General features: G+C 39.3%; 1 protein-coding gene across 1 annotated transcript; it reads right to left on the reverse strand.

Moving 5' to 3' along the window:
• Nucleotides 1–16,558: 16,558 nt before the first annotated feature.
• LOC118635483 (huntingtin-interacting protein M-like) lies at nucleotides 16,559–16,897 on the reverse strand. Its single transcript, XM_036270147.1, has one exon. It carries the CDS (start codon nucleotides 16,895–16,897, stop codon nucleotides 16,559–16,561), a length of 339 nt encoding a protein of 112 aa, XP_036126040.1.
• Between the last annotated feature and the right edge of the window lie 10,271 nt (nucleotides 16,898–27,168).

Genomic DNA, 27,168 nt, shown 5'->3' on the forward strand with positions numbered 1-27,168 from the left:
TTTTGTTGAATGCTTTTTCAGCATCTATTGATATGATCATGTGGTTTTTATTCTTCATTTTGTTTATGTGGTGTATCACATTTATGGATTTGTGAATATTGTACCAGCCTTGCATCCCTGGGATGAATCCCACTTGGTCATGGTGAATAATTTTTTTGATGTATTTCTGGATCTGACTTGCTAATATTTTGTTCAGGATTTGGCGTCTATGTTCATCAGGGATATTGGCCTGTAGTTTTCTTTCTTCGTAGTGTCTTTTTCTGGTTTTGGAATTAGAATTATGCTGGCCTCATAGAACGTGTTTGGAAGTCTTCCTTCTTCTTGAATTTTTTGAAATAGTTTGAGGAGAATGGGTGTTAGTTCTTTTTTCAATGTTCGATAAAATTCCCCAGTGAAGCCATCTGGGCATGGGCTTTTGTTTGCTGGGAGAGTCTTGATTACCTCTTCAATTTCCTTAGTTGTTATTGGTCTGTTCAAGTTTTCTATCTCTTCTGGGTCCAGTTTTGGGAGTCTGTGTGTTTCTAGAAATTTGTCCATTTCGCTTAGATTGTCGAATTTGTTGCCATATAGTTGTTCATAGTAGATGTTAACGATCTTTTGTATTTTCGTGGTGTTGGTTGTTACTTCTCCTCTTTCATTTCTGATTTTGTGTATTTGGGTTCTCTCTCTTTGTTTCTTGGTGAGTCTAGCTAAGGGTCCATCAATCTTGTTTATCTTTTCGAAAAACCTGCTCTTTGTTTCATTGATCCTTTGAATTGTTTTTTTGGTCTCTATGTCATTTATTTCTGCTCTGATCCTTACTATTTCCTTCCTTCTACTTGCTCTGAGGTTTTCTTTTTGTTTGCTTTCTAATTGTTTAAGTTGTTAGGTTAGACAGTCAATTAGAAATTTTTCTTGTTTTTTGAGGTAGGCCTGTAGTGCTATGAACTTCCCTGTCAGAACTGCTTTTGCTGCATCCCATAGATTTTGTGTTGTTGTGTGTTCATTTTCATTGGTTTCCAAGAAGTTTTTGATTTCTTCCTTGATCTCCTCGGTGACCCATTTATTGTTTAATAACATGCTATTTAGCCTCCATGTGTTGAAATGTCTTTGCATGTTCTTGTTGCAATTAATTTCTAGTTTCATGCCATTGTGATCTGAGAAGATGCTTGATATGATTTCAATCTTCTTGAACTTGTAGAGATTTAGTTTGTGTCCTATCATGTGGTCAATCTTTGAGAATGTCCCATGTGCACTTGAGAAGAATGTGTATTCTGTAGTTTTGGGGTGTAATTCTCTGTAGATATCTATTAAATCCATTTGGTCTAGTGCTTCATTTAGAGTCTCTGTTTCCTTGCTAATTTTTTGCCTAGAGGTTCTATCCAGTGCTGTCAACGGGGTGTTGAAGTCCCCTGCTATGATTGTATTGTTGTCGATTTCTCCTTTGAAGTCCTCCAGAAGATTTTTAATATATTTTGGTGCTCCTATATTGGGTGCATATATGTTTATCAAGGTTATATCTTCCTGTTGGATAGATCCTTTCAATATTATATAGTGGCCGTCTTTGTCTGTAGTTATGGTCTTCATTTTGAAATCTATTTGATCAGATATGAGAATTGCTACCCCAGCTTTTTTTTGCTTTCCATTTGCTTGGAAAATTTTTTTCCATCCTTCACTTTCAACCTATGTGAGACTTTTGTTGAGAGGGGGGTCTCTTGTAAACAACATAGAGATGAGTCATGCTTTCTTATCCAATCAGCTACTCTGTGTCTTTTTATGGGAGCATTCAATCCATTTACGTTTAAGGTGATTATTGATATGTACTTATTTATTGCCATTTTTGTTTAGTGTGGTTCTATTTTTTTTCCCATGTCTATTGCTAATTACAGCAGTCCTTTTAACATTTCTTGCATTGCTGGTTTGGTGCTAATGTATTCCCTTAGCCTTTTTTTGTCTGGGAAGCTCTTTATTTGATCTTCTATTTTGTTGATAGCCTTGCTGGGTAGGTAGTCTTGGATTCAGATTCTTGTTTTTCATGACTTTGATGACTTCATGCCATTCTCTTCTGGCCTGTAGTGTTTCTTGGGAGAAGTCAGCTGAGAGCCTTATGGGGTTCCCTTTGTAGGTAACCTGTTGCTTATCTCTTGCTGCATTTAGGATTCTCTCTTTGTTTTTCATTTGTGGCATTTTAATTCCTATGTGTCTTGGTGTGGGCCTGTTTGGGTTCTTCTTACTTGGGGCTCTCTGTGCTTCTTGAACTTGAATGCCTTCTTCCTTCACCAAATTAGGGAAGTTTTCTGTCACTATTTTTTTGAATATATTCTCTATCCCTTGCTCATTTTCTTCTTCTTCGGGGACTCCTATGATGCGAATATCATTACGTTTCCAGTTGTCCCGCAGTTCTATTAAGCTGTCTTCCTGTTTTTTAATAGTTTTTTCCTTTTGTTTTTCTGATGGGTTGATTTTTTCTACCCTGTCTTCTAATTCACTGATTCAGTCCTCAGCTTCCTCTACTCTGCTTTTTAGTCCTTCCCATGTGTTTTTCATTTCTGATATGTCATTTTTGATCTCTTCTTGATGTTTTTTTTTTTTTTTTTTTTAATCCTCACCCGAGGATATATTTCCATTTGTTGTACAGATAGAGTGGGAGGGAGAGAGAGGAAGGGAGAGAGAGAGAGAAACATCAACGTGAAGGGACACATTGAGTGGCTGCCACCCGCACGACCAACCAGGTCCGGGGACAAACTGCAACCGAAGTACGTGCCCTTAGCGAGAACTGAACCCGGGTCTCTCCAGACCGCAGGCTGATGCTGTAACCGCTGAGCCAAACTGGCCAGGGCTTCTTGATGGTTTTTAATTTCCAGTAGGCTTATTTTCAGTGTCTCTATGTCCTTACTCATTCTGTTCAGCTTCCTCAAGATCATGGCTCTGAATTCTAGCTCTGTTAACATGCCTAATTGCTCCACATTGATCTCATCTTCAGTGGAGGTCTCTTGCTCTTTCATTTGGCTTCTGTTTCTGTGTTTGACCATCTTGGCTATCACTGTGGGCTTTGGAGCCTGTCAAGTTTTCCCTGTGGGTGTTGGTGTTCTGCTGTTTGTAGCTCCCTCTCCTATGTTTAGATGAGCGAGGGAGGACCCACGTTAAACACCACTGTCAAGTCTTACTTTCCTGGTTAAAGTTGCCAGCCCAGGAAAGGTACTGTTATCCTCTAGCTTTTTGCCTGGAGGCTAGCAGTCTAGGTTACTTGATGAGTTTTGGGTTGTCAGTTGATTGAAAAACTCCCTCAGTTACTCAGCACAAGGGGCTTTCAGGAGGGTGGGGCAGATGCTGGTTGTTAATGAGCCTCAATTAGCACTTCAGGGTGGGGTTGGATCTCTGAACCAGGGGCTGCTGCCTCTCCCCAGAGCACTGGGAAGGAGCAATGTGGCCACCGTCCTGTGTGGCTGGCACTCAGTAAACGCTCTGAGTGCCCTACAAACCCCGGGTGTCCCGACACAGTTCCAGTCCAGTCTGCCCTCCCTCTGCTGGAGCCCAAGGTGAGTGGCTGTGGCTGTTTTAGCCTCTGTCCCGGCTCTGTGCTGTGGAGCCGCTTGGGAGTGTAACCCGAGGGCGCTGCTCCCAGCTAAGGCCGCTGCTGAGCTGCCGACCTTGGGCTCCCAGCCCCCTTCTCGCGCCTTCGCAAGCCTACCGGGATCGAGTCAGTGTCCCTCGTTATATGGTCCTCCAAGCTGCTTTTCTTTTCTTTTCTTTTCTTTCTTTTTTTTTTTTTAAATCCTCACCCGAGGACATTTTTCCATTTTTTGTTCAGGTAGAGTGGGAGGGAGAGAGAGGAACAGAGAGAGAGTGAGAGAGAGAAACATCGACGTGAAAGGGACACATCGAGTGGCTGCCACCCGCACGACTGACCAGAATCAGGGACAAACCGCAACCGAGGTATGCGCCCCAGCGGGAACCGATCCCGGGTCTCTCAGGACTGCAGGGCGACGCTTTAACCGCTGAGCCAAACCGGCCAGGGCCCATGCTGCTTTTCTGTTGCTTTTTCCCATCAATTTGTCTGTGTTATAGTTGTAATTCCAGTTTGGTTCTGGGAGATGGTCTATGTAGCTTCCGTTCACTCTGCCGCCATTTTTCAAAACTTCAAGATCTACTTTTAACTAAGAGGACTCACCACTGCATTTGAAAACAGCACTTCATGAAAACTTAACTTGTAGTGTGAGAACCTCCTTCTTCAGACATTAAATCAATTATGACATAAAAATTAAAGAAAGAGGAGTGTGTAGAGTCACATAGAAGAATTTCCTTGCTCTAATCCCAGTCATAAATATAGGCTATCTAGTATACTTCACCTATAATACAAACAAAGCCTCAAGAACACTGAATACGAAATTAATCACATCTAACTATCAGTAGAATCTCATTATAAAGAGAGCTAGAGAATTCAACATCATTTTCATCAGAAGTATTTTTCATCGCAGAATCCCTTGTCTTGACCTATAAGGGCACACATCCCTGGGGACTCATAGTCTGGCACTTGACTTCTCTACCACAATATATCCAAATTGTTTAAAAAACAAAATTTGCATGGCAACTGTTAGCTGAAGTTATTGTGTTAATAATTTCACAATATATGTAAATCAAACCATCATACTGTATGTACATCAGAAAGTTATACTGTGATGTATGTCAATTACTTTTTAGTAAAGCTGGAAAAAATACTTGCAGTTAACTTTGTTAAGTCTAATTTTTGATCCAAAAAGATCCTTAATTACAACAACTGAAAAATAGAAGTATATATCAAAATGGGGGGAAATAACTATTCAGACAATCACAGTTGCTAACCTCTGCAACCTGAATCAGCAGGGAAGCCAGCAAGCCCAACACTCAGAAACTAATACTTTGAGGTGATGATTACAGACTTATGCAGACTGTTTCAGAAAGTAGCTTCAAAAATATCCAGTTTGGCCTTTACTAAAGGCAAGAGACAATATATTTTCTATGTGCAAAAAATTCACTTAAAAATTGTGTTCATAATACATTAAGTTAAAATATCAGGTTATAAAACAAAATAAACTATATTATCTCAACTTTAAAATGTGTATCCTTCCTTATTCTCTTATACCTCCACTTTCAGCCCAACTTCTCTCATTTTATGGCCAGCAAATTTCCTAAAAATCCTCCCAGGCACAGATAAATCATTACTTCCTCTTTGAAGCTTCTTCTCACCTTTTTTGATCTTTGGGCTTCAATGGCACTCTCTAGAAGATAATCCAGGAATATGATATTAGTTATTTCCATGTGGAGGGACTATGGGGCATTTCTATTTTCCTGTTTTTACTTACCTATATTTTATAATAGTTTACATGAAACATTGATTACTTTTGTAATAAGGAAAAAAATACAATTTCCTTAGAAAATTAAAAGGAAATCATGCTTAACTGGGCTTCAAAGAGGGGCTTTAATATTTAGCATTATGACATGTGACCACCTATACTTAAGCTGACGTAGAAAATGGCAGAGTTGGGAACTACTGTAGTGCATTTCTCAAACATGAGGCAGCTCAAAGCTATCACATTTCAGAACAGAAGAAACTGAAATAATGTAGAGTCTCTCCTCGCCACCTATCTCTCCTCCCATACATTGCACCTTAGTTTTCACTGTTTGTCCGGGTACACAACCAGCTCTCAAAGTCATCTTCAACTAGCCTCTCTCACTTACTACCATGTTCATTGGGCACCAAACTTCAGTTCTTCCTCAGAAACAGTCCTCAGACCACCCACATTTCACTGTCATAGTTCAGGTCCTCATTTCCTTTTGCCTGGGTATTGGCCACAGCCTCCTGCAGGTTTTTCTGGTCTAATCTCATCATTTTCCAAGTTATCTTCTTACTGCTCTTGATTTTGTTTTTGTTTTTCACATATCTGATCATGCTAGTACAAAGTCTCCATTTTTTCATGTTTGATGGCTGACACATTAAGCCTCACCTCACCCTCATCTCCTGCTGCCCCACAAGTGGGTATGCTTATAAGAAAGCCCGGGTGTTCCCACCTTTGGTGCTAGTGGTAGAGTCAAACCACCCAAGCCCCTTTCCATGCATGGGAACCTTCTCCATGGACCCACCCCCGAACCACCATAAAACCCCAAGCCAGTCTTCCCTCCCTGGTCTCTCAAGCCATTTGAGGACCTATTGGAAGTAACCCTGCTCTGTCCAGAAAGCCTCATTATGTGAGGCTTTTCATACCCTCTTGAGGGGTGTGTGTGTGTTTTCATTGATCTCCACATCCTAAACAATTTTGGGGTGAGAGTCCATCCGGTATCTTAAAGGTGGTCTCAACAGTATTCCCCTACTGTTTACTCCCTGCTTCCCTACAAAAGAATTCAAAGCTCTTGGCCCATCTCATAGGGATTTGCCTCATCTCTCTCCATCCCATCTCTCTAGCCTATTCTTCCAATCCCCCCCAAACCTATGCCTCTGCCCCTGCTTATCTATTCCCAGAATATTCCATGGCCTGCCTTGATCTCTGATTGTCTATCTACTTCCCCCTTCTTGGGATGTCCTTCCACTTCCCCTTTGTTTCCCACTCTCAAGCCACCTTCTCTCTTCATGATGTCTACAAAATATTTTCCCTACCCCCTAAGACCAAGTAAAAGTTGATGTCCTCTTAAAGGCTCTACTAACTCCTCTAGACAGAATTTTTCTCTTTTTTTTCTTGGTCTATGATGGCACTTAAATCACTGTTCTTACCTGCTTATAGGTATCTCCTCCACTGCAAGACTCTGAACTTGGTGATGCACAGTCCTTCCTTTCTTCATCTAATGTGGTTTGTCTGTAGCACACATTTATGGATATCAGTGCTGAGTAACATCAATTCAGTGAATGAGTAATTTTTAAAAATAAAATAGAAATCTTGTTAATGAAAGGGTGTTGGTAAAGAAAATACTTTGAGCTCTCTGAGACAGAGCAAGAACTAGAATTTTTCTATATTTGTCTCTAGTGTTATATGCCAATAAATATTTAAAAAACTGTTGTATGGCTAATAAAATAATTGTAAAATGGTTAAATCTACACACTAAAGACTTTTGTTTTGAATAGTCATGGGGATGTAAAGAACAGCATAGAGAATATAGTCAATAATATAAAAACTATATATGATGCCAGGTGGGTACTTGAAATATTGGGAAGACCATTTTATAAAGTATATGATTATCTAACCACTATGCTGTGCACCTGAAACTAATAAAAAATAATACTAAATGTAAACTAAAATAAAATAAAAAATAGCCCTGGCTGATGTTGTTCAGTTGGTTGGGGCATCATTCTGTACACCAAAAGATTGACAGTTTGATTCCCAGTGAGGGCATATGCCTGGGTTGTGGGTCTGATCCCTGGTAGGGATCATGTAGAGGGAAGCCAATGAATGTCTCACTCTCACATCAATGTTTCTCTTCTCTCTTTCCCTTCCTCTCTCTCTCTCTCTCAAAAAATCAATAAAATATTTTTAAATACATTTTTATTGATTTTAGAGAGAAAGGAAGGGAAAGGGAGGAAGGAAGAGAGAGAGAGAAAAAGAGAGAGAAATATCGATTGGTTGTCTCCCATATGGAACTGAAACCCAGGTATGTGCCCCGACCCTGGGAATTGAACCAGAGACCTTTTACTGCACAGGACGATGCTCAACTGACTGAGCCACACTGGCCAGGGCAACAAAAAAAATCTTTTTTTGAAAAAAGACTTTTATTTAGGGGAAGTAGCAAGGTGACATGAGGTATTTATCATTCCCAGATTATGAACATGTCATTGCTACTTAGTTAGATTCCTTGACATCTAAGTGATGTTTCTTTATTAAATTTAATAGCCATAGAAGAAGCAATGTGACCTCTGTGGCTCAATATTTACTAAATAATTAGTTAAGAGTGATGAAAATCTCTTGTGTGTCTTTTCTTCCTGCCCATCAAAACAAATTTGGAAATTATGGATCACCATGTTTTCTTTTGTTTGGCCAGTTTGCATATTGAAGAGTTAAGAAAACCTCAGTATGTGATAGCAAACATCCCCATCTTTTGTTGAAATCATTGTAAGTCCATAGGTGCTAACTTCATGCAAGAGCATGCCTTTTGCAACATTTTATCAACAACCTAGAAGAAAACCTTATCATGGCAAGAGGAGCAGTACATTGGATCACATTTTATTCACTCATTCAACAAATATTAATTGAGCATCTAGTCTGTACCTCTATCAGAGCACTCAATTCACTTATCTCCTAACAAGTTTCTTTCCCCGTACAAGTCTCTGAGCTTTTAAGGATAGGGCTCATTCTATTTTCATATAATACCCACTACTATGTACTGGTTTGACACAGGGGTACCGGGTCAAAGGAGATTTGGCCTTTTCACCTTGTGGAACTTACTGATACCTAAAAACTGGGAATTCTGAAAGCAATGAAATAATGCTCATGTAAATTTCTATGTTAAAGTTCACAAAATCAAAAGCTAAATACATATAGGGAAAATACCCAGATTGAGAGTACTTCATCTGAAAAGATACAAGCAAATATTTTTGTAGTTCAAAATCTTAGTGAGATTATTCATAGGTTTATGCAGTTGCTAAGGAAAATAATTAAGTCAAATACCTGAATGCTTTCACAGTTTCTATATGTGATCCTCTATTATTGCCATGGGAGGACTGATACCATAATAAATTCATGGACACCAACCTTCACCCAGTCGTCAAGCCTGAATGGCAGTCATGGCTGAAAGGTCGGACAGAGGAGGAACACACCTGAGTTCAGGCAAGAGAACTGTATTGGGGAGTTACCTGCCAGGCTGACTCCTGAGGCGGGGTCAGCGCCGGTATCTCTTGCAGGCAGGGTTATATAGGGGATATATGAGTGAGAGGCTGGCAGCCCTTAGAGGGAGAGGACAATGTGATTTGGCTACTTGTGTAGGTATAACCTCAAGGAGAACAAGGGGGGGGGGGTCTCCACTCCCGGGGTGATTCAACCTGGACACCTGGGGTAGTGATCTGGAACATCCTGTTTCTCAGAATTCTTTTCATATATCAAGGGAGGAGGGAGTTGGAGACTTTGACTGCAACCCAATCCATGGAAATCAATCGCTTGTTCCCTAGTTGGTTCCTTTGCCCCATCCCATTGGTATCATTTTTCCCATCACTCTCTTCAAATCATATTTTTTTTCCTCACTTTCTTCTTTATCATAGCAGATATTGTCAGTGAGTTCAGGCACCTACAACTCTTAACTGAAAGTCTTCCTCCCAGTTGCCCTGGGGAAGGCTAGAAATCCAGAGAAGTTAATGCCCCTTGAGAGCGGCTGATTTATCCTCCAGTTCCCAATGATATAAGGGGATTGGAGAATAAATACTTCAGTTCTCTTGGCCCTAAGATGGGATAATTCTGATGTGTGTTCTGCACTGTTCCCTAGCATTTCCTAGCAGAAACCTGTTCCATAATACAGTTCATTAATTACCCTAATGGTTATTCTCTGAATTAACTTCCAAATAAACTACTTGCACACAAACCCTGTCTCAGGGTCAGCTTCTGGGGGTCCAACACTAAGACACTCTCTTTCAGAAAAAGTGCTCACTTCGTACTCCACAGAGAGAACACAGACTCCACTCCAATCCCAGACAGAGGTGGTCTTATGACCCTGGTGCTATAGTTACAAATAACTAAATCTACACTCATACTTCTCTCCCTTTCAATTTAGTGGAAGAATTGTCATATGTTATCTGCATTCATTAGTCAAAGATTTTTAAAAGTATTTTATTTTCAGATTTATAAAAAAAATTTAAGTACAAGTAATTCCCATATACTTTTCAACCATGTCTCCTAAATGTTACCATTTTACCATGCTTGCTTCTTAGTTTCTCACTGTGTTGTTTTTTTTTTTTTTTTTTTTTTAATTGTAGTTCCCAAACTATGATGGAGGACGCTTTAAAAAGTATCCAATCCACTGAGGACCGATATTTTTGTTTTATGTTTTTGGAAGACATAAGAGTGGATCATTAGAAAAGTAACAATGACCAAAGCAGGACATACAAAATACAAGCTCCTGGTTTTTAAATACTTAGACTCAATAGGTATCAAATCAATATGTTAATTAGCTGTAAAAATTTCAGAATGTTTACTTTTTATTTTCATATTTACCTTGTCTTGGACTAGTAACTCAAAGTTGATGGACTGGCATGGGTCTACTGACCACAATGGGCAGCATTACTCTAGATAACAAAATTCATTGTCAAGATTCTCACCCCCTAACCCATTCATTTCAACCTCCCCCTCCACCATAACAATCTTTCCTTTCATAAGCATGCTCAAATATTTTCCTTCTCAGAACAACAACATTGACAACCCACAGTCCCATCTCTGGGATCCACCTTATCTTTTTATCCTTATGAACAAAATTTTCACCTACTATCATTGCATCGTCTATTCACTCTTTGGTGCCTTGCAATCTAACTCTGTCTCCACCGCTTCAGGCATCTGCTTCTGCCAAGGACCCAGTGACCTTCTAGTTGCTAAGTCTGTGAAAGACACAGGACACATTTCAGTCTTTATCTCTGAAGGTTTCTCTACAGCCTGTAAGATGTGGGCCACTCTCTCCCCTTCCTCAACCCTTCTTGCCCTTCAGTTTTTATTTTTAATCCTCACCTGAGGATATGTTTTTACTGATTTTATTTTAGTTTAGTTTTTTTTTCTTGATTATTTAGAGAGAGGAAGGGAGAGAGATAGAAACATTGATGTGAGAGAGAAACATCCATTGGCTGCCTCCTCTACGCCCCCTACTGAGGATTGAGCCCGCAACCCGGTCACGTGCCCTGACTGGGAATCGAACCAGGACCTCTCAGTCCATGGGACGACACTCAATCCACTGAGCCACACCAGCAGGACTATTGATTTTTGAAAGAGGGGAAGGGAGAGAAAGAGAGACAGAGGGAGAGAGAGAGAGAGATTGATGTGAGAGAGAAACATTAATCGGTTGCTTCCCATACATGCCCTGACTGGGGATTGAAACCACAACCTAGGTATGTGCCCTGATCAGGAATCAAACCCACAAAGTTTTGGTGTATGGGATAGCACTCCAACCAACTGAGCAACTTGGTCAGGGCGTCGCTCGGTTTTTGAGTCATGACTCTCTTCTCAGTTTCCTCTTATATAAGTACATCTTTCATCAGTACTTCTCAATTTCCTTTCGAGGATTCTGTCCTCATGGACCTCTGTTTTCATTCTGTAATCTCTCTTCTTAAGTGAACATTTCCATTCATATGTTTTGGTGATTTTTACCCATGATCCCCAAGTCTACATCTGGAGCCCATACTTCTCTCTTAGAGCTACAGTTTTTGTCTCACAATTTGGCCCAAACCAACCTCATTCTAAATCTACCACCTAGTAAAGTCACTTTACTTAGGCTTGTTAACTTCTCTAATTTTCAGTTTTTGTATCTGTAAAATAGGAATACTATCTGGCTCAGAGGCCTGCTGTACACATTAAGCGATGCAGTGCAGGTGAGAGTATATAGCAGGGCCTAACCATAGTAAGTGCCCAATACACATCAGTTATTATTATTTACTTCCTCCTGGATTTTCTTCTTATATTAGTCCCTTATCATATTGAATGTGGCTAATGCCTTACCATACTTATTTCCCTCCCCCCCTTCCTTTCCTCCTTTGACAAATATTCACTGAGTACCTTCTGTATGCTAGGCTCCATGTAACATGCTGGGGAAAGAACATTAACTTTCACATTAAGGCAGACAGTCCCTACCCTCAATAATTTTACAGTCTAGTGGTAATAGGGTTGTTAAATAATTCACTACAGTACAGAAACTTGGGTGTCATATGTCACTTCTTTCTCTCCCTTCTTCTTATCCACTAATCTGACCTCCATCAGACAAGTGGGCAAAAGATTTGGACAGACACTCCATGAACGAAGATACATAAATGGCCAAAAAACACAAGAAAAGATATCTAACATCTTTAAAAGATATCCAGCATTTTAGGAAATGCAAGTTAGACTACAATGAGATACCAGTACATGACCACCAGGATGACTACAACAAAAAGTCAACAACAACAACAATAACAGTATTATGTGTTGGACAGGATATGGAAACATTAAAAGTCTTATATATCGCTGTTGGGAAAGTAACATGTAAAACCACTTTGGAAAACTTTGATCAGCTTCTAAAAAGGTTAGATACTTATCACACTGCCCAGTTATTGTATTCCTAGATAGTTTCCCAAGAGAATTGAAAATACATGACCCCAAAAGACTTGCACATGATGTTCATACCAGTTTTATTCATAATAGCCCCAAACTGTAAACAAAGTTGAATGCCCATCAACAAGTGAATGGATAAACAAACTGTAGATATCTATACAATAAATTATTGCTCAGCAATAAAAGGGAATCAATTATTAATAAGCACAATATGAGTACATTTCAGAATCATTTTGCTGAGTGAAAGAAGCCAGACACAAAATTGTACATGCTGTATGATTTCATTTATATGAAATTAGAGAAAAGGAAAACTAATCCATATAGGGAGAAAGGAGATCATTGTTGTCATGGGACAGAGGGTGGAGGGAGGGACTGCATGAGGCCCTAGGAAACTGGAAATATTCTGTAAATTCATTGTGGGAGTGGTTTAATGGGAGTATCCATAGATCAAAACTTATCAAATTGCCTTATGCTGAAGCCTTACCCCCAATATGATAGCTTTTGGAGATAGCGCCTTTGGGAGGTAATTAGAATTAGATGAGGTATTGAGGATAGGGCCCACATGACAGGATTAATACCCTAATTAAGAGATACACCAGAGAGCTTGCTTGGTCTCTCACTCTCCCCCATGTGAGGACACACTGAGAAGGCAGCAATCTGCAAACTTTCATGAGAACTGACTATGCTGGCCTTCTGATCTCAGACCTCTAGCTTCCAGAACTGTGAAAAATAAGTTTGTGTTGTTTAAACCACACAGTGTATTGTATTTTCATAATCAGTGAGATGTAAGTTAAAAGGAAAATGAAGTACAATTTCATACACATCAGATTAGCAAACCTTTAAAGGTTTTTATAGAGACAGTAACAACACATCTTCCAGTGTTGAAGATCCTCATCCCCTGTGACTCAGAATTTTACTCTGTGATAAACTGTCTGGAGAAACTTGTGCACACAGGCACAAGACTTATACATAAACATGTTCGCTGTCACATTGTTAGATGTGGCAAAATATTTGAAAGAAAACAGTAATTAATTTTTCAAAAATGGTTAAACAGTGGTATGTATATCCTATGAGATTTTATATAGCAATTAAAATGAATAAACTCTTCCCCTCAGTGAAAAACCATCTCCGTAGGCCAGTGACGGGCACCTTCACTTATTGCTCATTTTTTCAAATGTATCCTCAGTGCTATATATTTTTAGAAAAGTGTGTGGGAAAGATTTTCACACTGAAAATCAAAGGAATTTCATCTTAATTATTGCTTATCTTAAGTACAAATTTTTTGGCTGCGGTCAATTTATTAAACTATTCTGTGTCCATGGCCTTAAAGTGACCACAAGACTTTCTGTTATGTATAAATGAGGAAAAAAGTTGTGAAGCCTGCTCAGGTTTCATAATAGATGAGGAAGAGAACTATTTCCATTGAGTGTAGTAGGATAATGATAGAGAAAAATAAATTCATTTTAATGATTATAATCTATGAGTCACATTTGATCAATGTCCTCATTACCAATATATTTTCCATCCAAGCATTATGAAAAGTATAAAGGTTAATATTATGTTATATTTCTTGTTAAAATCCTATGAAGGCTGTTGAGCGAGTGGTTTGCTGTTATTCAAAATTGATTGTGCACCACAATGTAAATATATTTAACTTTACCAAGCTACACTTAAAAATCATTAAGATGGTAAATTTTATGTTTTATACCATAATTAAAAAAACTCAGAGAACTGTACAATAAAATATGTGTATTATATTATGCATAGATTATATCATAATAAATTTGATGTTTTTAAAAACCTTATCAAATTGCATAATTCAAGCGGATGCATTTTATTAGACATAAATTATGCCTAAATAAAATTGAAAAATTTTAAAGAAGTCACACAATCCTTTGCAGTTGCTCAAACATCTCATGTTCTCTCATGCCTAGGTGCCATCATGCACAGTGCTCCTTCTCCTTAGGACATGCTCTGTCCCCTGCCCCCATCATCCAACTTGGCCTGGCCAACTCTTCCTCTTATGAAATGAGTTCTAATGTCTGCTGACTCTAGAAAACATATTATCAACAAATCTGGGCTAGCTGCCCTCCTAATTGTTCCCATAGCATTCCATGCTTAACTGAATCAGAATATGAAGTAAGATTATCATCAAGATGTTCATGTTCCATGTAGCAAGGTCAGAGTGGAGACTTCCCACCAGAGTCTCCATAGGTTGACTACTGTGAGATCTCAGAGTATTGGTCATGACCTTGGTCAAAATACCTTAAGAATTCCAGGCTCAGAAACTGGATCCCTATTAATACACTAAAAGTTGATCAGGGGTCTACTCACATTACACAAGTTGTTAAGACACAATTAGAAAAAAACACTCCAGGAGCCAGAATGCTGCAAGTCCAGACAACCAGCAGATTTCCTTCAAGCATGGAATTCTCTTCACTTCACACTTACGACATGGCCAAAATGCATTTGTGAATTCTATGTTGCTTCAGGGATAGATTTAGGGTCCATAAGTAGAAAGCACAGGTATTAGATCTTTGTTCATTATTACAATGACAGTACTTAAAAAATGGGTTGGGCCCTGGCTGGTGTGGGTCAGTTGGTTGGGCATTGTCCTGTGCACTAAAAGGTTGCCGGTTTGATTCCAGGTGAGGGCACATGCCTGGGTTGCAGACTTGACAACCAGTGGGAGGCATGCAGGGGACAGCCGATCAATGTTTCTTTCTCTCACTCTGCCTTCCTCACTCTCTCAAAATCAATAAAAATATTTTTTAAATGGGTTGGACTATCTCAAATATTACATGAATTTCTTGTCATTGGAACTGCTTGAGATAGTTTACTGCCCCTCTGCCATGAAATGGTAGATGATGTAAACCATCCTAACATAAAATTGTCTTATGGTCATTAAAATTCTGGCCTACAGCGAGGGAGACATGGAGCTATTTAGAAGGGTGTGCTCTGTGCCAGGCACTATGTTACACAGCAGTTACAGACACATGTTGATTTAATCTTTGGGGAAACCCGAACATGGAGGAAGTCTTATTATCCCCATTTTACACGTGAGGGAAATGCTGCTCAGAGGGAACAGATGAACGGCCAGGATCCCATGGGCAGAAAGTGGTGACTGGGGCAGGCCAAGCCAGGTGCCCTGATCCCATTGTTGAAGCCGGCTAGGCAGCCTCTGACCTGCCCTCTGTGACAAGCTGGGAGGCAGCAGAGGGCGGTCCTCGAGCCTATGATGAACAAGAGAAAATGTCAAATGTAGACAGTCACAGGCAAGGGGAAAGAAAATGACAGAAGCCGGTAGAACACTTGATACGACCACTATTTTTAACTTAAAACAGCACATGACAGTATTTATAAGAATTCTATGTACTTCTGAGTTCATCACTTGGGACAGAACTTACAGAGAGCACACTGAAACCTCTCTAAACATGGATTCAGGCAATGAAAACTCTGTTGCTCTATTAAATATATAACCATAGGCAAATTAGACGTTTCGTGTGCGAATGAGATTTATAATTGTGTTTACAATGGAGTACATTTATAACTAAATAAATTAATAAATAATAACCATTAAGAATTGCTTGAATTGCCTTAGTCCAGAGAGTAGGTTTTATGTCATTTACCAGTGTCCACAAGAGAGGACGGAAGGATATATTCTACAGAGAGCATCACAGCACTAGCTAATAATCCCTGTATCAAGTACTTTTTGTAGTGAGGCAGGGTACAAATAAATGAAATCACTCGACTGTAATTCCTTTTATGTATGTTCCTTTATGGTTTCCCCACCACTCCTCACTCCTCCTGTAAATCCATTACATTCACGCCAACTGCTAGGCCACCCTCTCCGCCACCCCTGTTGCCACCACCTCCTCCTTTTAGATTGTCCCAATCATGAACAAAGCCCTTGGCACCTCAGTCATGGTCTTCAACCCCACCCCAGTTACCACCATCGTTCCGGGAACCCCACCCCCCACCCCCGTCAACCTTCAGGCCCTGTTCACAGGCCTTGACTTGCTCAGCAGCCTGAGGAAGGTTTCTCTCCCCCACAACCACCGCCCCCCACGCCCACCCGCGCCCCTGCCCGCACCGGCACCGTTACAAACAGATCCCTTACACCCGGCTTCTAGCATCCCACACGGACCGCTCCTTCCCCCTCGACTCTCCACGAGATCTCTCCTCCTGCACGTCTCACAGACACTTCCACTCACAATGACAGAAGCCGGGCAGTCAGGACAGCAGTGGGGTTCAGTGCTTTATTGTCCCTCAAGAACATCGCCTGGCTTGCTCAGCTCTCCGCTCGGGCTGCTCTGAGGACTCCGCAGGCTCTGGGACCGGCTTCAGCCCCTCCTGGATGCAGGCATCTTTTCGAACAGGGTGAAGACTGTCCCCCTGGGGCTGCGGCGCAGCTGTCCATCGCTGCTGGCTGCTCCCTCCGCACCCGGCTGGGGGGTCTGCGCAAGGGCGTTGTTGACTTCGATGCCCACCATCTCCACTATGTAGTCGGTCAGGGTGTCCAGCATGACCTGGACCACATCGTCTCTACCTGCACTCGGCTGTTGGCTCTGTTGATCGTTGTGTAGAAGACGGTCCACGTACGTCAGAGGAGAGTGTAACTCGGCTGTTAAAAGGTCGTCTGGAGTTTCCGAAGGGCGGTCACAGCTTTGATCTTGTGACATGATGGCTGGGTTGGTTCTGATCAGCCCTTCTTCACTCTCTAGCTGGACTGGGCCTCTGAGGACACCGGCGCTCAGTCTGCCTGTTATATCCCTGTGCTCTGGCCCCTCACTGTCAGGGAGCCCTTTGTGACATCCTAGACTTTGGGTTGTCAAGGGGACCATTGTGCCCTCATCAGGCCTCAGCCTGGAAATGTCCCTAACAGCCACCTGGTCACTCTAGTGACTGGCCCCTGATTTTGAGGAAGCTGTCTCTTTCTGCTTGACTTGAACACTGTAGAAATAAACGTGTTTCAGTGGAAACCTTTTCCCATTTTTAGGACACAGCTCCACCTTATCTGACTCTAACTTATATGGTCTTCAGGGTCCTTACAACCTTCTGTTAGTTGTAGGTTACTGATAAACATGCAATATATCTTGTCTAGTAGAGATTAAATTGTCCCCTCCCATGATGTAATGAAACCAATGTTGCCTCCATTTATACATTCTTTTAAATATGCTTAATATTCCTGTATCTAAATTTGTTTTCTCTTTTGAACCAATTATAACACCTTCCCATTCCCTCACTGAGTAATCGAATCTTCTAACACATGTTCACTTTATATGTATATGAATGTCTTGATTTTATACAGTTTGAAAAATATCTTTTAATCATTTTGAAAGCCTCAGTGGATTCATCTGTCAGAAACAGGTAGACATTGTTGAGAGACAGAAGTGCACCTTGTGCTCATTTTAAGCCCAAGTGTGTCTTTACGTGGCTGTCCTAGGTGAAGCCAAATTGCGAAGAGATGTTGATTCTTGCTTTCTATCACCTTCTTTTTCCCCTTCACTGATTTTTTGTTTCTGCTTTGTTTTTGTTTCATTTACAGCTGATAACAGTTACAGATATGTCCATTCCATAAGAGAGAATGTAGAAGGAAGGAAGGAGTCTCTGATCCAAGCAATTTCAATGCCCAAGCAGGCAAACCTCCATAGCTTCAAGGCCTGGTAATAATCTTGGTGACTTGAGGCTCCTTGCTGTGATCATATGACTTCACCTGGGTCCACTTCCCTGTGGACCCAGGTGAAGTCATGTGTTCTAGGTTCTGCCCTCAGAATCATCTTTTCTTTATTTTGAATTGAGCACAGGTTTGCAGCTGACTAGTTTATCAGCCTGTTTTCTGCTCATCAACATTTGGAAGTTCCTCAACCTTCTGTCATTTCATCCTCCATCTATCTTTTCAGTTAAAAACAGCATTATTTCTGTTGATTTAACATATGCAAAATCTTGTCATCTCCCATGTAAGTCATGGAGGTTCATGTCCTTAGACAAGAGGCTCATCGTTCCCAGATCCTTCCTGGAAAATCCCATCTCTATTTATTCGTTGATTCTGCTGAAATGGCTGGGGTTATCCATGATTCACATCCCACATCGCTTCAGAGAGCCCTCTGAATACTCTGATGTTTTTATCCTTCACAGGTACTAGCACGAGGATAGATAGTTACATTCCTGTTTTTTTTTCTCTGCAGGACACTTTCCTGACAGTGAATCCTCTCATTTTATTTTGCAATCTGGATAGGCTGATAATTTCTCATAACTTCATGTACTGGGTTTTTTTGTTTTGCTTTGCTTAACAGTTCTTCCCTCAATTTATGTCTTTCCTCTAACATTTTGCTATTAATAGCAAGAAAAAACAAGATTATTCCTTCGATACTTTCCTTGGGAATCTGCTCAGCTACATTTTCATTGTTACAATTCAGCTAAGATTTCTGCCACTACATAACAAGAATCCCCTCTCCTCCAGTTTCCAATATTTTCCTTCTAAAGCTTCACCAGCAACACCTGACATTAATATTTCTATCAATAGTCTTTTATTATTATTATTATTATTATTATTTGGTGTTCTCTAAGACAATATAGGCCTTCTCAGCTGTGCTCCTCACTTCTTTTGAGCTCTTACCAGCAGCACTTTAAACATCCATAGTTCTACTAACTGTTCAAGGTAATCTAGGATATTTGTTTTTTATTATCATGCTCCTCAAAATTATTCTAGCCTATAGCCATTATCCAATTCCAAAGCCACTTCCATGTTTTTGGATGTCTGCTATGGCAGCAATATACTTCCTGGGATCAAAATCTGTATTAGATTCCTATGGCTGCTATAACGCTTTGCTACAAATTTGGTGGCTTAAAACAACACATATTGTCCTGGCCAGTTTGGCTCAGCAGTTAGAGCATTGGCCTGTGGACCAAAAAGTCTTGAGTTTGATTATGGTCAAGAGCACATACCTCAGTTGCAGTTCGATCCCTGGACCTGCTTGGGGTCATGCAGGAGGCAACCAATCAATGTGTCCCTCTCACATTGATGTGTCTCTCTCTCCCTCCCTCCCTCCCACTCTATCTGAAAATCAATGAAAAAATATCCTCAGGTGAGGATTTAAAAAAAAGAAAACAAAACCAAAAAAATAAAGAAACAACACATATTTTGTCTCTACAGCACTGGAGATAAGAAGTCCAAATCAGTTTCACTGGGCTTAAAAGAAGTTCCCAACAGGGCCCTGCTCCCTCTGGAGGTTCTAGAGGAGAATCGATTTCCTTGCCTTTTCCAGCTCCCAGAGCAGCCTTCCTGGTCTGTGCCTGCCTCCAGCTTCACAGCCAGCAGGGTAGCATCTTGTTTCACTGGTCAAATTTCCTTCCTCTGTGTCACATTTATCTCTGCCTGCCCTTATAAGGACTTATGCTCTATCAGATAATACAGAATGATTTCCTGTCTCAAGATCCTTCACTTAATCTTATATGTAATCTTATATGTCTTTTTTGACATATAAGGTAACATTAACAGCTTCAAAGGATTTGAATCTGCTTGTCTTTGGGAGCCTTTACTCAGCTATCACAGGAGGTATCCTCAGGAAACTCTAGTTAGGTAAGTGAAGAATTTAAGCAGGGAAGGGAAGAAAGCAAACAAAGTGTTCATTATTAATCAGTTTAATATCACTGAAGAACTTTAGAAAACACACTTGCCAGGGGAAGATAATGCCCCAGCGTTCTGGACTATCATGTTTTTGGGCAGAGTAATCTCTGATAGCCTGATAAAAGCCCTCACAGCCCTGGCCGGTTTGGCTCAGCGGTTAAAGCGTCGGCCTGTGGTCCGGAGAGACCCGGGTTCGGTTCCCGCTAAGGGCATGTACCTCGGTTGCAGTTTGTCCCCGGCCCTGGTTGGTTGTGCGGGTGGCAGCCACTCGATGTGTCCCTTTCGCATCGATGTTTCTCTCTCTCTCTCTCTCCCTCCTGCTCTATCTGAACAAAGAATGAAAAAGTGTCCTCGGGTGAGGATAAAAAAAAAAAAAAAAAAAAAAGCCCTCACAAAAAGTAATTCAGGTACTGACATTTGAAATACAGGCCAATATGCACATAAATGGTACAGGTTCTGGGGATATGGGCAGGGCATTGACAGCATCTTATACACTGAAAAATTTCTATATACTTTCCTTATAGACTCTTTTCCTTTCTTCTTACCTCCTGCCCAGTCTTCCTTCTTTCATTTAACAAATGTTTATTGTGCAGATAGCCTACTATCAAGCCCTGAGTTAGATGCTGGATATTCAATGTTAAACAAAATAGACATTATCTCATCCTTATGGAGCATCCAGTCGAATGGGAAAGATGGATGTTAAACAAATGCTAAAATAAAGATGTAATTCTAAACTGTCATGCTTGGTCTAAAACTGAGTTTATCAGCGTTGGTATCGTTGACATTTTGGACTGGACAACTCTTTGTTGTTGGGCAGGAGATCTGTCTGGTATAGGATTTTTAGCAATACCCTTGGCCTCTACTGCTAGATGATAAGAGCACCCTCCAGTTATGATGCCAAAAAGTATCTCAAGACATTGTCAAATATCCCCTAGAGGGTAGACTTATACTCGACTGAGGAGCACATTACATTTAAAATATACATTACAAATCAATTATTTTAAGATACAACGAGATGTAAGTTAGATGAAGTAATCAAGGACTACCCTCTGAGGAAGGGACATTGAAACTGAGAACAGGCACAAGAATAGAAAATGAGGCAGAGAAGTATTAAGAAAAAAACATTCTAGAAAGATGGCATGGGCACATCTCTAAAGTGGTAAAGTACTTGGTGTGACTGAATGTGAGGGCAAGAAAGGGTGTGTGTGTGAAATGATGTTGTATCTTCCCATGAGCAATAAGGAATCTGGACTTTTTCAATAGACTTCTTGGCACTGGGATTCATCTTTCAAATCTGGATGAATTTATATTTTTTTAGTTAAGCAATGATGAAATAGAAAAAGGTTCTAAGAGAGCAAGGAAGTGCAGGATAACCACTTGTGCTACTGTGTGGTAGACTGTTTGATAAAGTGCTCACAATAATTCCATTCTCTGAATCCACTCCGTATATCCACAGCTTTTAAATTTAAGAAAAAATTCAACAAACACTTATTTAAAGTCTGCTATGTGGTGTATTTTTCCATATTCTGTGGGGATAATTTTTTAATTTTATTGTTCAACCACAGTTTACATTCAATACCATTTCCCTCCAGTTTTAGATGTATAGCAAAGTGGCTAGAAAACCATGCACTCTACATTGAGGTCCCTCGCTGCCCCACACACCCACCTGACCCCATACCCTGTTATGTCAACATTGTTGACTACATCCCCATGCTGCAACTTTTTATCTGTTCATATATGATCAATAGTACTTTCCAAACTGAATCACTAACAGAAAAATAAGTCCAAAACTGGAGGGGAATGGATAAACAAACTCTGATATGTTTATACGATTGAGTACCACTTTCCAGTGAAAAGCCACAACATATTGTTATGTGGATCAACATGGATGAGTTTCAAACATTTCATGCTGTGCAAAAAAAAAAAAAAAAAAAAAAAAAAGCAGAGTGCATACTGTATGATTACATTGATATAAAGTTAAGAACAAGCAAAACGAATCTATGGTAATAGAAATCAGAGGAGAGGTTGCCTATGGAATGGGTGATTGACTAGGAAGGGTCATAAAGAAGCTTATTTCAGTGGAAATAAAATCTAACATTTTTTATTTTATTTATTTATTTATTTATTTATTTATTTATTTATTTATTTATTATTTTTTATCCTCACCCAAGGACATTTTTCCTTTTTTTTTTTTTTTTTTTGTTCAGACAGAGTGAGAGGGAGCAGGGGTGGAGAGAGAAACATCGACGTGAAAGGGACACATCAAGTGGCTGCCACCCACATGACCCCAACCAGGGCCGGGGACAAACTGCAACCAAGGTACATATATCTGTTCATATATGATCAATAGTACTTTCCAAACTGAATCACTAACAGAAAAATAAGTCCAAAACTGGAGGGGAATGGATAAACAAACTCTGATATGTTTATACGATTGAGTACCACTTTCCAGTGAAAAGCCATAACATTCCCTTAGCAGGAACCAAACCCGGGTCTGTCTGTCGGGACCTCAGGCTGACGCTCTAACCACTGAGCCAAACCAGCCAGGGCTTCCCTTGTATTCTTTATAAAATACTCTGCTGGTTAAATGTGCAGGCTCTATTAGCTACAATCTACCAATTCTTAGTAAACAAGTTAAGACTAGATAAGATGCTCTGCAAAATGATTACCTTAAATGGAAATAATAACATAAACTGTATTATAAAATTATTTCTGAAATCTAATTGACAGCCACCTGCACTTTTTTTTTGAAATTTTTATTTATTTATTTATTTTTTTGTTACAGATATTTTACCTTTTTACCCCATTGGCACCCCCCACCCCACCCCCCCTCCACCCTGTCCCCGGCTTAGTTGTCCATGTCCATTGGTCATGCATACATGCATATAAGTTCTGTGGTTTATCTCTTCCCACCCCCCCAACCCCCATCCCCTCTTCTGAGGGATGTCAGTCTGTGCCCCACTTCCATGTGTCTGGGTCTACTGTATTCCTCAGACTGTTATGTTCATTATATTCCGTATATAAGTGAGATCATGTGGTATTTGTCCTTCTCTGCTTGGCTTCTTTCACTTAGGATAATACTTTCCAGGTCCCTCCATGTCGTCTCAAAGGATAAGAGATCTTTCTTTCTTACCGCTGCATAGTATTCCATTGTGTATATGTACCACAGCTTTTTGATCCATTCGTCTACTGGTGGACACTTGGGCTGTTTCCAGATCTTAGCTAATGTAAATAGTGCTGCTATGAACATGGGGGTACATATATTCTTCCTGATTGGTGTTTCAGGCTTCCTAGGGTATATTCCCAGCAGTGGGATCACTGGGTCAAATGGAAGTTCAATTTTTAATTTTTTGAGGTAGCACCATATTGTTTTCCATAGCGGCTGCACCAGTCTGCATTCCCACCAGCAGTGTATTAGAGTCCCCTTTTCTCCACACCCTCGCCAACACTTGTTGTTTGATGATTTGTTGATGGCGGCCATTCTGACAGCCACCTGCACTTTTAAAAAATTAAAATCCACAGTGACTTTCCTCAGACCTCAAGGTATACGTTTTCACCTTGGTTATTGATTTAGCATGTTATGCTTCTATTTCTTTGTTTTCCAAATGACAGTTTTTTGTTTTTTTTTTTTTTTGTTTTATACAACCCTTAGTTTACTCAGTGTCCCAAGTCACACGGGTAGTAAAGTACATGACTGGATCTGGAAGTTCCCCATGATGTTGGTCATCACTGAGCCTGAAGTGGACAGTGTCATTGACATTGAATGACTCAGCTTCCTGAAGTAACTTATTACTGACTTTAGGCTGACAAGTCAGAGAAAGTAATATATCAAACAAAAGTACATGTCTCGGTTTTGTGGAAGCAATTTATGCTCAAATGTGAAACAAAATTTAAGATGGAAAATCCTATTATGTCTTCTTTTGTTGCTTAAGCCAGAGCAACACTGCTTTTATGCTCAAAATTTATACATTTAGCATATTCATTAAAATATAGAAAATAAAGTGTCTGCTAAGTGAAGACAAAAAAAGTTGGAGGCAAAAGGAAATAACCAGACATTGATCGGTTAGAAAAATATTTCTGTTGGTTATCAATGGATATCCTAATGCATGTTATTTTTTAACATACATGAATTTTTTTCAGTGAGATTTAAAGGTTCTATCTTACGAAATGCTTTAACTAAGCAGATGGGCTGGGTCACACATTAATTCCACTTACTGTCTATTTCCCTGCTGTACTATAACTATCTTATTATGTTTGTAATATCATGTGCTACATGACAATAACATTTTAGCCCCTCTCACATGCACGTGGACAATATATCTTAAGTACACTTAGGTAAAATATAAATGTTCCCTGTTATTTTATATTTGAAATGCTGGTTAGGAACTGGCTGGTATTAATTATTTTAATTTTCTTCACCACCTGCTAGAGAAATGCTGTGTTTTTGTTTGAATAAGTCAAATTCTTCCATAATGAATTTTAATCTTGTCTACTCAACACAGCTGCTAAACTCTGATGGGTGTAGAAATAAGACGTTTATGTCCCCAAGTCATACTGAATACTTTTTACACCGGTGCTGAACAAGATGGAAGAGGTATGAATTTGGGAGGTCAGGACCTAAAGTATTGATTTTCTTCATTTTACAACTCAAGATGCTTTTGGCATGACTTGCCTGTCTGAGCTTTGGGGAAGCTCAGGACGGTTCCTGTATTTATCATAAAAATGAACTTTACAAAGGCACTGGGTATATATGAATGCATTCTATGGACTTAGGTAAAAATTAACAAAAAGTGAAGTTCTGATTGCCTATTATAATTGGAATTCTCAACTTTGATAGCATAGACTATCAATTGGCCATCTTGAATATATTATAATATTGTCAGCAAACCATTTTAATTTGCAATTAACTGCAAATATTGCAAGTTATCAGATTCTGTCTTAAAAATCTAAATATATTTAATGACTCTAAAATGATTTTAAGGCTTAGGAAAATATTTTCAACTGATTTCATCTGTGATCAAAATGATTCTCAGAACGAATGTTAGATACACTTGCTCACTGTGAAATAATAACAAAAAAAATAATAATCATAATTAACTAAACAACTTACAATACCAAATACAGGTGAGAATGCAAAATGGTACAGGCACTCTGGATAATAGTTTTCCATAACATTAAATATAAATTTATCTGCAAATAGGGCACAAAAAATTACATACTTTTTCAATTATATCCAATGTTGAAACCATTTGCCACTCTAATTTTTTAAATAGATTCCAATCACGCTACTATATCACTTTAGGTTGGATGCCTTTTTCTTCGTGTCTGAGCTGACAAAATTGCTTCCTCATTGGTCTCATTAATTTCCAATCCACCTTATATAGTGTTATAAAACTAGTCTCCCTTATCCATTATTATATTTTTTAATTTTTAAAATATCACACTATAATAACATCGATCTTGTTTACTGAGTTTCTTGACATGACCTTAAATTTTGTTCTTGAGGTGAAAACCTCACTTGCTTCACTTCAATTTTGGTCCTATTTCTGGTAAATTTATATTTAATTTTATGGAAAACTGTTATCCAGAGTGCCTGTAACATTTTGCATTCTCACTAGTACTTGGTATTGTCAGTTGTTTAGTTGATTATGATTATTATTTTAGTCCGTTTAATAGGTGTGTAAGGTTTTAATTTTTATCTTCCCTAACTGTTAATGGTGATGAACTTCACTTGATGTGATTGTCATTCATATGTTTTCACTGGTAATATATTTTTAATGATTTTTGTGTTAGTGTTCATGGAAACTGGTATTTTACTTTTCTTATATTGCCATCTTAACAATATTATATCTTCTAATCCATAAACATGATATGCCTTTCAATTTATTTAGCTATTATTATTTTTCTTTCAATGATATTCTGCAGTTTTCAATATACACATCCCACACTGTGATGATTAATTTTGTGTGTCAGCTTTTATGTGACTGAGCTAGGAATGCCCAGGTAGTTGATAAAACATTATTTCTGGGTGTGTCTGTGAGGGTATCTCCAGAAGAGATTATCTTTTGAATCAGTAGACTGAATAAAGAAAAATACCCTCACCAATGCAGGAAGGTATCACTCAATTCATTGAGGGCCTAGATAGACCAAAAAGGTGGACAAAGGGTGAATTCAGTCTCTCTGCTTGAGCTGAAACATCCATCTTCTTTTGTCTTTCGACATCGGTATCCCTGGTTCTTGGACTTTCAAATTCATATGGGGACTTACACCGTGAGCCTCCATAACTCAGGGCTTTGGGCTCTGATTTATACCATCAGGTTTCTTGATTCTCCAACTTGCCAATGGCAAATTATGGGATTTCTTGGTTTCCATAATTGCAATGATCATGTGGTTTTTGTCATTTACACTATAAATACAGTGTACTACATAATTGCACTCCTGGAATAAATCTCATTTGGTTATAATGTATAATCATTTTTATTTGGTGCTGCATTTGATTTCAAGTTGTTTCTTTCTTTCTTTCTTTGAGGATTTTAAAAAATTAAATCTTTATTGTTGAGAGTATTATAGATGTCCCTTTTCCCACCCCTCCCCATTGCCCCGCTCCTTCTGGTTCCCATCCCATTCCAGGCCTCACCACCCTATTGTCTGTGTCCATAGGTAATGCCTATATGCATGCAAGTTCCTTGGTTAATCTCTTTTCGCCCCTGCTTCCCTCTGAGGTTGGTCAGTCTGTTCCATATTTCCATGCCTCCGTTTTTCTATTTTATTCATCAGTTTACCTTGTTCATTAGATTCCACATATAAGTGATATCATGTGATACTTATCTTTCTCTGATTGGCTTATTTTGCTTAGCATAATACTCTCCAGGTCCCTCAATACTGTCTCAAAGGGTAAGATACCCTTCTTTTTTACAGCTGCATAGTATTCCATTGTGTATATGTAGCACAACTTTTTTATCTATTCATCTACTGATGGCCACTTGGGCTGTTTCCAAATTTTAGCTATTGTGAATAGCACTGCTATGATTTAATAGCACTGTTATAGATTTAATCATATTATTTTTTATTTCTTCCTGAGTTAGTTTCAGTACTTTCAGCCTTTTTAGAAGTTTATTTATTTCAGTTAGGGTATAGAATTAGTTGGTATACACTTGTTCATAGCAAATCATTTTTTATAGTTAAGGTTGATGGTATTGCCCTCTCTTTAATTCCATATTTTAGCAAATAGGATCTTCTTTTTTAAAATATTTTTTTTCTTTAAGGATTTTAGAGAAAGAGGAAGGGAGAGGAAGAGAGAGATAGAGCCCTGGCCGGTTTGGC

The sequence above is a fragment of the Molossus molossus genome, unplaced genomic scaffold, assembly GCF_014108415.1.
Source record: "Molossus molossus isolate mMolMol1 unplaced genomic scaffold, mMolMol1.p scaffold_m16_p_2, whole genome shotgun sequence".
NCBI lineage: Eukaryota > Metazoa > Chordata > Mammalia > Chiroptera > Molossidae > Molossus > Molossus molossus.